At 37.6% G+C, this 12,436-nt stretch overlaps 1 protein-coding gene across 1 annotated transcript in view; it reads left to right on the top strand.

Annotated features, from left to right (window-relative positions):
* The window catches only part of MGST1 (microsomal glutathione S-transferase 1), a 29,019-nt gene extending 20,467 nt beyond the window's left edge, over positions 1–8,552 (top strand). The window contains exons 3-4 of the mRNA XM_008586377.1: positions 2,658–2,752; positions 7,939–8,552. Coding sequence (XP_008584599.1) covers positions 2,658–2,752; positions 7,939–8,185 — 342 coding nt within the window. The 3' untranslated portion in view covers positions 8,186–8,552. The remainder of the gene's footprint in view (positions 1–2,657; positions 2,753–7,938) is intronic.
* The last annotated feature ends 3,884 nt before the right edge of the window (positions 8,553–12,436 follow it).

Genomic DNA, 12,436 nt, shown 5'->3' on the forward strand with positions numbered 1-12,436 from the left:
TTGCAGATGACATGATCCTATATATAGAAAAACCTAAAGACTCTACCAAAAAACTCTTAGATAACAATTTCAGTAAATTTGTAAGATAGAAAAACAACACACAAAAACCATTAGCATTTTTATACTCCAGTAACGAACTAGCAGAAAAAAGAAACCAAGAAAGCAAACCCATTTACAATATTCACACAAAAATAAAATACCCAGGAATCAATTTAATTAAAGAGTTGAAAGATCTCTACAATGAGAACTACACATCACTGCTGAAAGAAATTAAAAAGGACAGAAAAAGATGGAAAGACATTCCATGTTCTTGGATTGGAAGAATTAATGTTGTGAAAATGTCTATACTACCCAAAGCCAATTACAGATTCAATGCAATCCCCATCTAACTACCAATGACATTTTTCACAGAAATAGAAAAACAATCCTAAGATTCATAGGGAGCAATAAAAGACCCTAAATATCCCAAGCAATCTTGAGCAAATAAATAAATAAATAAATAAATAAATAAATAAATAAACAAAGCCAGAGGCATAACGCTACCTGACTTCAAATTATGCTACAAATCTATAGTAACCTAAACCACATGGTACTGACATAAAAATAGACACTCGGACCATGGAACAGAAGACAGAACCCAGAAATCAACCCACATACTTACAGCCAACTGATCTTTGACAAAGGCAATGAGAGCATACATCAGGGAAGAGACCGCCTCTGCAATAACAAATGGTGCTGGGAAAACTGGACATCCGTATGTAGAAAAATGAAGCTAGACTCAGACCTCTCACCATACAGCAAAATCAACTCAAAATGGATTAAAGACTTAAACTTAAGACCCCAAACCATAAAATTACTAAAAGAAAACATAGAGGAAACACTTTAGGACTGGGCAACGACTTTATAAATAAGATCCCAAAAGCATAGGTAACAAAAATAAATAAATAAACAAATGGAATTATATCGAACTCAAAAACTTTTGCACATCTAAAGAAACAGTTAACAGAGTGAAAAGACAACCTACAGAATGGGAGAAAATATTTAAATACTATGCATCCAGTAAGAGATTAATATCAAGAATATACAAGGAACTCACAACTTAACAGTAAAAAAAACCAAGTAACCCAATTAAAAATGGGCAAAGGAGCTAAGCAGGCATTTCTCAAAGGAAGATATACAAATGGCCAACAGATGTGAAAAAATGCTCAACATCACTCAGCATCAGGGATATGTAAATCAAAACCACAGTGAGATTATCATCTCACCCCAATGTAAATCAAAACCACAGTGAGATTATCATCTCACCCCAGTTAGAATGACTATCATCCAAAAGATAGAGCCTAAGAAATGCTGGCAAGAATGTGGAGAAAGGGGAAGCCTCCTACACTGCTGGTGGGACTCTAAATTAGTGCAGCCACTATGAAAAACAGTATGGAGGTTTCAAACAACTACAGATGGAAATGCCGTACTATCCAGCAATCCCACTACTGGGTATATGCCCCCCAAAATGGACATCATCATGTCAAAGGGAAACTTGGACTCTAATGTTTATCCCAGCTCTATTTACAATATCCAATATATGGAACCAACCTAAATGTCCATGGGGGGACGACTGAATGAGGAAAATGTGGTATATATACACAATGGAATCCTACTCAGGAAATTCTTCCATTCACAGCAACATGGATGAACTTGGAGAAAATTATGTCATTGATGAACTTGGAGAAAATTATGTTAAGTGAAATAAGCCAGGCATAGAAAGAGAAATACCACATGTCCTCACTCATGAGTGGGAGCTAAGAAAATAAAATAAATAAAACTAAAGAAAATTTCCCAATATTATTCAACCCAAAGTTTTATCCAGTTCAGAAAAAGGAAAGAGGTACACAGATCCTAACAAAGTACAAATACCTTTCCCATCCCTCAGTTTTTTATGCTTCTTTCCTGCTAACATCTTTGGTAAATAAACTTATTATTTTCATATGAGCCAATCACTTGGAAATGTTAATACGCTTGAGGGAAGGTATGTCTACATTGCTATGAAAAAGGTGCCAGTGCACATAATAATAGTCCATAAATGGTAGGAACCAGTGTGGAGGTTCATATTCTTGAAAAGGAAAGCTTAAAGTTTAATAGCAGCTGTAAGATTGTGAAATTGATCACTGAATAACAAAGACTGAAATATGTAAATATATAAAGTAAGAATATTTGGGAAAGAGTGCTGCCTAGCTAAGGATGGTGATCCGTATTCTCTGTGTTGTCTTGTATATTTATGGAGATTAGTAAGGACTCAGAGGAAATGATAGAACTTAAAACAGAGTTTATTTTAGGTAGAGACACTAAGACACCAACGCAAAGTCTTCCCAAGAACATCCCCATTTCTGTTCCTGGACCCTCTTCTGTCACCCCATCAACAAGTAAGAAATAACCTCTTTATGCTTCTTTTATAAAAATTTTGCATTGTTAGTTAAAATTCAGGTTTCAACTATAGACGCTCTCTCCTCCTTCTGTGTTTGATTTATTGCTCCACATTTTCTTTACATAATGGCCAATCTGGATGCCTGTCTTTCTTCTGTTAAAACGCAAGTGACTTATTAGATGGAATACCCCATGTTATTTGTATTTGGAATAAGTTTTTTCCATGGTATTTGGAATAGGTTTTCGCCAACCCAGAAGACTGTGCAAGCCTTGGCAAAGGAGAAAGTGCCAAGAAGTATCTTCGAATAGATGACAGAGTGGAACGTGTACGAAGGTAACCTACTGTCTGTTAAAATTACTTACTTGATCAAAGAATTTTGGTCAAGGAGTTCAGTGAAGATGTTGAGATCTTGGAGAAGAAGAAAAAACAGTCAGTTATCTTATCTACTCCATATAATAATTACAGAAAATTAGGGATCTAAAAGTCCCCTGGTGTCACCGCCATTGTACGTATTGCCGGTTTTTCTATATTTTTATGTGCATTTTGTTGGGTTAATGACTTTGTCCCATATAGGGACATATCGAGAGTAATGGCAGGTGGGAGATAAAATGGGGACAGGAGATTCTTGAAGTCTTGTCATCTTTCTCCAGAGGTGACATTGTCAACTCATGTAAATGGTTGAAGAACTAGGTGTTTTTGTGTAATATTCAAAATATGAATGTTGACTATCTTTGAAAAAATAGGGAAATTTTTCTCTCTCTCTCCCTCTCCTTTGTACATGTTATGTTTAATGTACTGGGAATTCAATGAACAGTGATAAGCAATAAGTCAAAATACCATCGATACAGCCTTGTAACAGTACAATTAATATACATTGAATTCCAGTTCTGGAGCTGTTTTTCTTAGTCCTTGTCATAAAGTCAAAAGCAATAAGTCAAAATACCATCGATACAGCCTTGTAACAGTGCAATTAATATACATTGAATTCCAGTTCTGGAGCTGTTTTTCTTAGTCCTTGTCATAAAGTCATGTGAACTGCCGCATTTCTAATTGAAATTTCACTGCCAATCCATTAGTCACCTTTTCTAACATGGGAAATAATCAAAATTATATACCATCTTCACATTTAGTATTTTCTAATGCTTATCCAGTAGAGATCTAGGCACATTTCAAGGAATAAATAAAATCATATAAAATTAAGGAATCAGTGAAAAGTTTTTATAGGCATAATTAAATGTATAGACATTTAGTTTGTGATAAATAGTTAAAGAGAAAATATAATAAGTATATTTGAATATACTTTTTCAATTTGGTGAGTACGAATAGATAGTGAAACGGAAAAGGATTACTTTTATAATTCAGGTGTCAGTTGAAGTTTCTAGTCCCTTTAGGATCTAGATCATATGTGCATTGTCCCTTTCCTGATTCCCTGTTTGAAACCCCCGCCAAGATTTCTGCAGATTCCCTTATGGTATACATGTCTGAAGATTAACTCTGGATCTGGTTTCCTGCTTTTATTTGTGTATGTTTTTTATATTCTGCATTTGGTCCGCTGGATGTCAACTTAGCCCTTTTCTCAATTCCCTTGACAGATCAACTTAAAAAATGTGGACAAAAATAGACTTGACTAAATGGGAGTGCAGAGGAGTTTACACTGTGGCAACAGAAACATTTCAAGCTGTACAAGTGTGTCAGACCTCTGTGTCTGATGGTGTCCTTCAGCGTCCTCTCTGGGGAATTTTCACCGTCCCTTCTCCTCAAGTAGTGCCCAGCATCACACCATTTCCCAGACTCCCCTCTGGCCCCACATAGTGTTCTCTCCTTCCAGTGCTAAAATTTCATTCACATTCTTGCTTACGCAAAACAGTTCTACCCCCAAGCTATTTGTCAAGCAAGAATGTTTTCCTTCTAAGAGGAAGTCTGTGCTAAATACTTAGAAGAAAATTTGCACTTCTTTTTCACTTAGTTATGTACTCGTTAATGCAGCAGTCCTACCGAGTATATCAGTCAGTGTTGAAAATGGGTGTGCCAAGAATATGGATCTAAAATAGTTTCAGGATGAAGAATTGATGTGAAAATTTTCAATAGTATCAGAAGAAAACTTGTAACTGTTGGACTGGTCAGTTAGCTTGGTTGGTTAGAGTGTATGTTATAACACCGAGGTCAAGGGTTCAGATCCCCTTACTGGCCAGCCACCAAAAGAAAAGGAAAGAAAACTAAGTGTTATGATGAGAAGAATAAAAAGCAGGAAAGGTGAGTGAAGTTTTGTGGAGTTCTCAAAACTCCCAAAGAGAGACAAGAAGCAGTTTAACGCTTTGCCTTGTCCTTTCTGAGCTCTCTTTTTAGAGCAGGCTGCCACATGCATGGCACTAATCATGGCCCTGTAATCATAAAGTTGCCCAGGGCAGGAGAGGGATAGCAATGAGACCCTCAGTAGCATTAGTAAGATTGAAAGGAAGTGCCAAGTTAGTCTCATGTGTGAATACTTCACAAAAGCTTTTATTTTGGAATTTTAGATTCCTCCCTACTGGAATTTTAGACACCTCCAACCCTTATACCCTATGCCCACGGGATTGTACTTCCACAGGAGAAAGCCATTATCTAAGCGGATCCTCTAGCCAGGTTGCACATAAAGTTTAGGAAGAATTGACCCTAGTTCCGAAGAGTTCAGTGTCCTTGAGGAGGTGCAGCGACTGTGTGCATAGCACCCCCTGGTGACCAGACACTGGCTTTTCCGTGTGGTCAGAAGTGAGCCTCAGAGAAAGACAAGGTGTCGTCCCCAGGTGTTTTTGAGACCTTATTTGCCCCATCGAAGAAGTCCCTATAACAACATACTTTTGGAGATACTTTTCAGAGAAGGAGTTTCCAGAATCTCCCCCTTCCCCTTTTCCACTTTTAACTTGGACTTTTTTCAGTCTCATTGCTTCAGCATGGAATGGTGAAACTGTTGCTATTAGCGTATTCCAGCGGCAGGGACTGAATGGGCTACAAGTGAAGTGGAAGGTGTGTGTTAAGGTGTGCAATATTGAGAAAATTAATCCATACACATGTGGAACAATTAATTAAAAACTTAAATAAGATGTATTGGAATATCAAGATACATGACTTCAAGAGAGTAAGTTGTTTGAGTTCTGGGCAGACAGACATCAGGAATGGGTAGAAAGCACTTTACATATTTATTTACTTAATTCTACCTTACGTTATTCTGGAAAGAATTCAAGAGCACAGACATTCAGTACAACAGGAGAAAAAGAAAGTAGGCAAACCAGGCAGCTGGAGAATTAAAGGGTCATTCAAAAGACAAAAACTAAGACTTGGGTATATTTATTTACTTAATTCTACCTTACGTTATTCTGGGAAGAATTCAAGAGCACAGACATTCAGTACAACAGGAGAAAAAGAAAGTAGAAAGGCAAACCAGGCAGCTGGAGAATTAAAGGGTCATTCAAAAGACAAAAACTAAGACTTGGGTTTGGTGTTTAGGGAAAGGAGAAATTTAGAATATGGCACCTGCAAAGGTAGAGAACACACCTTCACTGAGAGGATTCAATGGAGTCTAACGACACTTGCTGGGGACTCTGTTAAGACTGGAGTATGGGCTAGAAGTTGGACTGGATGATTTCCCTTCTGGCCCCAGGGCGTGATCAAAGCGTTTATGGAGAGATTATTGTGTGTGTATCACTGTCGCTTCTATTGAGGTCCTATCAAAGAGCTTTAAGAGTGGGTTCCCGCCCTTCAGGGGTTTATAACCTTCCCCTGAAAATAAGACCAACACGAGAATTACATGGAGCAGTGTTGCATTAGATGGTAAGGTGGTGGGTACCAGGCCTAAGTCCCGAGCGTATTTAGAAACATTTCATGAAGGAAGAACTTGAAGAATATCAGAACGTGGGAGGAAGAAGAGGAGAGGAGAAATCATGTTGATTCGGGAACATTCCTTTGTGGGCATTTGGACACACTGCTGTAAGCTGAGCGTGAAAAGCTTTGGCTGAGATAAGGGGGTCAGGACAAGTGTGGAATGAAACTGCTGTGGTTGTCCACCCTCTGACACTTCCCAATCCCATGGAGCAGCTCTAGTCCAGGTCAGGGGGGTGCTGGGCTCCAAGTACTCTGATCGAAGGGAATGTGGTGACTGGCTTCGTGAGCACAGAGCAGGGCTGCTGAGAAGGCCCGTCGCAGAGTAAGTTTGTATCAAGGGGCATCTGTCCAAAGGAGAAAGAAAAGTGGGAACAAGGAATCACGGGGCGGGGGTTGGGGATCAGGCCCAGGAAAAGGTGGTCAGACAGGAAGACTGATGTCCACCTGGTTATAGGTTTTGGCAGCTGTCTATAAGTGGCACTACAGTGACGGAAGGTGCCTCTCTAGGGAGAGGTCTGTTGTTTGAGCAGAGGAGAGGGTTGGTGTGCAAGGGTGACATGGAACTACAGCAGGGGCTCCCTGGGAGAGCTGGGTAAGTGCACCCCCAGCGTGGGTCTAAAAAGAACAGCATATAAATGGCATAAGTTAGCAAAGAATATGAGGGCCTGTGGAAAACAGGCCTTCCCAGGGCAATGAGGACAGCTATCCGTGAGGAGCTTTTGAGGGCTAAGGAAAGAATTGAAAAGGAGAAAAAAGATAAAGGGAGGCCCCCCAAAAAACAGAAGGCTCAGAACGGTCGAAGGAACCGCTGTCCCTGACCTTCCTTCTCTGTCCCATGGTCCCCTTCCTGTCCTTGGCTTTCTTCTCTGCTTTAATGTTCTGTTCTCTTTGTCAGTAGCTCAATACAGCCTTAGAAGCAGACACTGTTTTCCACTGGTTCCTGCTTTTATAGTTTCTTCCCCAACTTTAAAGTGTCTGTTCTTTTAGAATGTTGTGAAGGAGAACACCAGCATGCCCCAGGCTGGAGGTGAAGATGTCTCTGTAGTCCTGCAGGAGAATTCAGAGGGCCAAAACAAATACCCTGGGTGGCGTTTATGGACTGGGCCCTTCTTCAGTAGAACGTGGTATTTCTTGCCCACTTATTCTCAGTAGCCCTTGTGTTGTTTCATGAAAGAGAAAAATAGAAACACACCTTTCTCTCTGCTTTTATTTAGGGGCAGGTAGTTCTTTTTTTTTAGTGAAAGAGGAATCCGAAGAAAGATCATAACTACAAGGATTTTCTTCCTTTGGGAAAAAGTTTTTATAAGAAGAATCTTGAATTGCTATTATATGAACCTCAGAAGAAAAAAAAACGCTCATATTTACAAAAATGAAGTGAGTTTTATTAGATTGATGCAGTTTTGATATTCTAGAAAGTACAAGATGCCTTCTCTGTTATATATTGAGATACACTAAAAATAAAAAGTAACGAAAATAATGTGGTCTTCTAAATAAAAGTCAAGTGGAAAGGAAGCAAGGCGATTTGAAAGAAAAAAAATGAATCCAACTTTGCAATTTAAAGATCCATTAACAGTAACATTTAGTTTTCGAAGAGAAGGAAAAATGAATCTATTTCTACTGACTTTGAAATTAGTGTCTTTAATTGTCATCTTTTTCCACAGAGCCCACCTGAATGACCTTGAAAATATTGTTCCATTTCTTGGTATCGGCCTTCTGTATTCCTTGAGTGGTCCAGATCTCTCTACAGCCCTTCTGCACTTCCGAATCTTCGTTGGAGCACGAATCTACCACACAATTGCATATTTGATTCCCCTTCCCCAGCCAAATAGAGGTTTGGCTTTTTTTGTCGGATATGGAGTTACTCTTTCAATGGCTTACAGGTTGCTAAGGAGCAAATTGTACTTGTAAAGAAAATCATACAACTCATCATCCAATTGGCTTTTAAGAATTCTGTACTTCCAATTTAGAATGAATACTTTCTTAGGTTTTAGGTAGAAGGGGAGAAGAGAAATTAAGAATCGGGGAAAACCCACCTTGAATATACCATCAACAATATCCCTTATTCTTATTTTATATTTGCATGAGAAATTTAACATAATAATTCTTATGTCTTATGCTTAAAGTACTGTGTTGTGAATTTTGATTATGTTATAATTTATAACATTCATTCAACATGTTGTATTTTCAATCTATAAAAAGACTGATTGCACATATGAGAAATCTGTATTTTAGCACTGTCAAAATGGGCATATGAAATTAAAAATTTAGAGAATAATTTCGTTTGGTTTTATTTTTCTCAATTTTTTATTTTCAAAAGTTTCAAATCTGTGGAAAAGTTTAATAGCACTGTCAAAATGGGCATATGAAATTAAAAATTTAGAGAATAATTTTGTTTGGTTTTATTTTTCTCAATTTTTTATTTTCAAAAGTTTCAAATCTGTGGAAAAGTTTAAAAATAGTGCAATGACCCTGTATATCTCCTTCACCTAGGCTCACCAATTTGTACATTTTGCCACATTTGCTTCTGGCTTTCTCTCTCTCAACTTTTTTTTCTGAACAACTTGATAGTAAGTTGCAGATATCATGATACTTCACTCCCATAACACTTCAACATGTTTCTCCTATGAACAAAATAATCTCCAAATAATCAAAATACCATTATCACACCCAAGAAACTTAATATTAATATGGTATTATTTAATATATATATATAGTTCGTATTCAAAGTTTCCCAAAAATAGTCTTTAAAACTGCTTTATTTTTGATTCAGGAATCAAACAAGGACCAGACATTGCCTTCTGTTGTCATTCTATTTAGTTTTCATTAAAATGGAAAAGTTCCTTCATTTTCTTTTTTTTCTGTCTTTTATGGCATTGATTTTTTTTTGAAGAATACAGGCCAGTTGTTTTACAGAATAACATTTAATATGGATGTGTTTTGACTATTATTTTGTCACCCTCGGATTCAGATGAAATATTTCTGGTGATGTGTCCTTTACATTACAACACATCAGTAGTCATATGACGTCAGTTTGTCCCATTATTGGCGATATTAAATTTGATTAATTGTAGTAAGGTAGTCTCAGCCAGATGTGTCCATTGTAAAGAGATCTTTTTATCTTTGTATCACATGTGGAGTGATAAATTGACACTGTGAGCATATCCTGTCCTCCGACAAATTTTCACCCAATGGGTTTAGCATCTAGTGATGCTCTGTTTGGTTTCTACATAAAAATGTAAATATATAAACATCAAAATTTAGAAAATACACATAAATATACAAACCTACAAACATAAATCCACATAAATTTATATATTTTTGTCTTAATGGAATTATGTGTACTTAAACCTTTATAGTAAAAGGTAGCCTTTAAAAAATATCGATATTTTTCTTCTACATGCCATCCAATTTATGTCGTTATTTGTTTTCTATCTCTTGATTAATTTAAGTATTTGCACATATTTCTCATATAGCACTTTTAGCGGCTTTTGTGAATTGTTTATTTAGGTTTACCACACGTGAGAAAAGTCACTGTGTAATATTTTAGGTTTCATAGTTTGAGCAACTCTAAAGTTTATCAACAAAACCTATTAGACTATTGACTATGGAGAATTCTGTAAAATTTCTCTTTACATTTTTTCCTAAAGTTAAAAGCATCTTTGCACACAAAGTGGATCTTGGCTTTAGAATGTCTTTGTGGTGTAATTAATGAGAAAGACCATGAGCTCAGAAGTAAAAAGTCTGAATTCCAAAGGTTTGGATCTGCCCACATAAGCGCACGCACACACACACATGCACATATCAACACACTGTATTTGGGCAAATAACTTACCCTGTCTGATCTCCAGTTTCCTCAAACTTTTTCTGAGGTTTTTTGAAAGTCATATGCTTTTATGTATGTGAGGCATATGAAAAAAAAAAGTATGTTATGAGCCATTAAGTGTTCTCCATGTGTAAATTATTCGAGTAACCTATCAATCGTAAAGATTCAGTTAGCTGAGTTTTGGGTAAGGTCTTTGTTTAACCATTGTCACTTCTCTCATAGCTTTCTTAAAATTTCTACTTACCTAGTATGCTTCTCAGAGCAGTAGCAGAATAGATTGTGGTTATCGTGATAGTTATCCATTTAGCTGCTAATATTTGATATTCATTACTAGATAATAATTAGAAAAAATCACACTTAAATTTTATATTCTCAGAGGTATAAGAACTATGAGCATGCTTAAGGAAAAATAGAAAAGTCTAGGGATTACCAGTTTCAGTTCTACATGAGAATAAAAGTTGTAAAAACAATTTAGAACGGTTTCTACCTATTTTTTATTCACAAGAGAAGCTGTAGATGTTGGGGGATTTATTAGTGGAACTACTTTTATGAAGGAGGGTGGATGAAAGGGAAGAATATTTAGTGGTCCAAGGACTCCCTACCTGACCACATGACAGAAATGGCTCTAGTGAGCAGTCTGTGCGGTAAGTGATGGGACGCAGGTGGAACTGCAAAGCTTGTATTTACGCTATTACATATGAGGGAACAAATGGGTATGTTCTTGTTTCTGCTGCTTAATCAGAACTCTTTGAAAGTAAGGCTTGCATTTTATTTAGTTTTGTGTGCATATTCACATTCCTGTACACAGACATACACATGCACGCTCACACACACATACACATGCACACCGACTACCACCACCGTCATTGGTACTAATCATTATGGATGCCCAGTAATTAGGTAACACTGTTACTTCTTCAAACATCACCATTGCTGTCTTGCAGCTCTCTTCTTACCTATTGTAAACGTCATTGGTACTAATCATTATGGATGCCCAGTAATTAGGTAATACTGTTACTTCTTCAAACATCACCATTGCTGTCTTGCAGCTCTCTTCTTACCTATTGTAAACCAACTCTATCACAAGTAAGTCCAGATCCTTCTGCATAAATCAGAAGATATTTATCTGTACCTCTTAATAGAGGCATCATCTAGGGCAGTGATGGGAGTTTTGAGGGGAGGGTTCAGTAACTTCCAAATGGGATTGAACAGTGGGCAGGTTTTATCAAAATCTCTGTAGCAAGGGGGAAATATATATATAACCTGCATTATACAGGACAAAACCCTATATCCTATTTTACTCATATAATATTATATGAAGTAGGATTTTCTTAACAGGTGGGGACATCTGTAAGAGGCACTGATATTTGTTTTGGGCATGTATAAAGCTGGAGGTAGGTCACGAGATTTTCATGAATATTAAAAGACTCTCTGGTTTAGACAAGATTGAGAAAATCTTGTCCAATCAATGTCAACTCATGTGGCTGAAATACTCTTCCTTTCACCATTTTAAAACACCAACAGGCTACCTCTTGTGTCTCTCTAACCAGGAAGCCAGTGGCTTGGCATATCCATGCTGTGTTCAGTCAGCATGTCAAATATCAAAGGGTAATTGTGCAACCTCTGGTCCCTGGTTATTTGGGGAACCTCTCGAAAACCCTAGGCACTGCTAACAGCTGTTTTTCTGATTTAATATTCAATGATTCCAAGTCCAGAAGTTTCTCCAGGCAGTGAGAAGGGCACAGAGTTTCTGGCATCCAAAGCATTAAACTTTAATGCAGAGAGAGCCAGTCCCAGGGTATCCTGCATGGGTTCTGTAAATCATTCACCTGAGGGCTGTACTTTATAAATACAAAACAAAAAGTTTTTTGAGTTGCACAGTTGCATCATACTGACTCTTCACAGAGGCATATGGTGAGAAGTGAAGCAATTTGCCTTGGGAGTCTCTAAAATCCATTTAGAAACAGCAGCACAAAAATCCTATGATCATCTCCCCCCTGCCAGCCCCAAATGTCAGCCCTGTGGGAAGCTGATAGGTGTTGCTGCCATCAGCTGAAGCAGCACCTCTGTATTTGTACCTTCCAGTGCTTTATTCACTATATATTCTATGTAAACTGTTGGATTTGACAAGGAGGAGTTGTTGAAGGCAGACCACTGGGAAGGGGCTATGTTGGGTTAAATTTGGCACCAATCTCTCATACTTGACAGCTCAAGTACAAGATTGTGGATGAGCTATAGGACCTATGAGCCTCCTCAGTCAGCAAGCGCAGACCCTGAGTCACATTTAATTCAGAAAACCCTGACAGTCCTGCATAAAACGTGAGCCGTAAAATGGA

The sequence above is a fragment of the Galeopterus variegatus genome, unplaced genomic scaffold (assembly GCF_000696425.1).
Source record: "Galeopterus variegatus unplaced genomic scaffold, G_variegatus-3.0.2 Scaffold3968, whole genome shotgun sequence".
NCBI classification, from domain to species: Eukaryota; Metazoa; Chordata; class Mammalia; order Dermoptera; family Cynocephalidae; genus Galeopterus; species Galeopterus variegatus.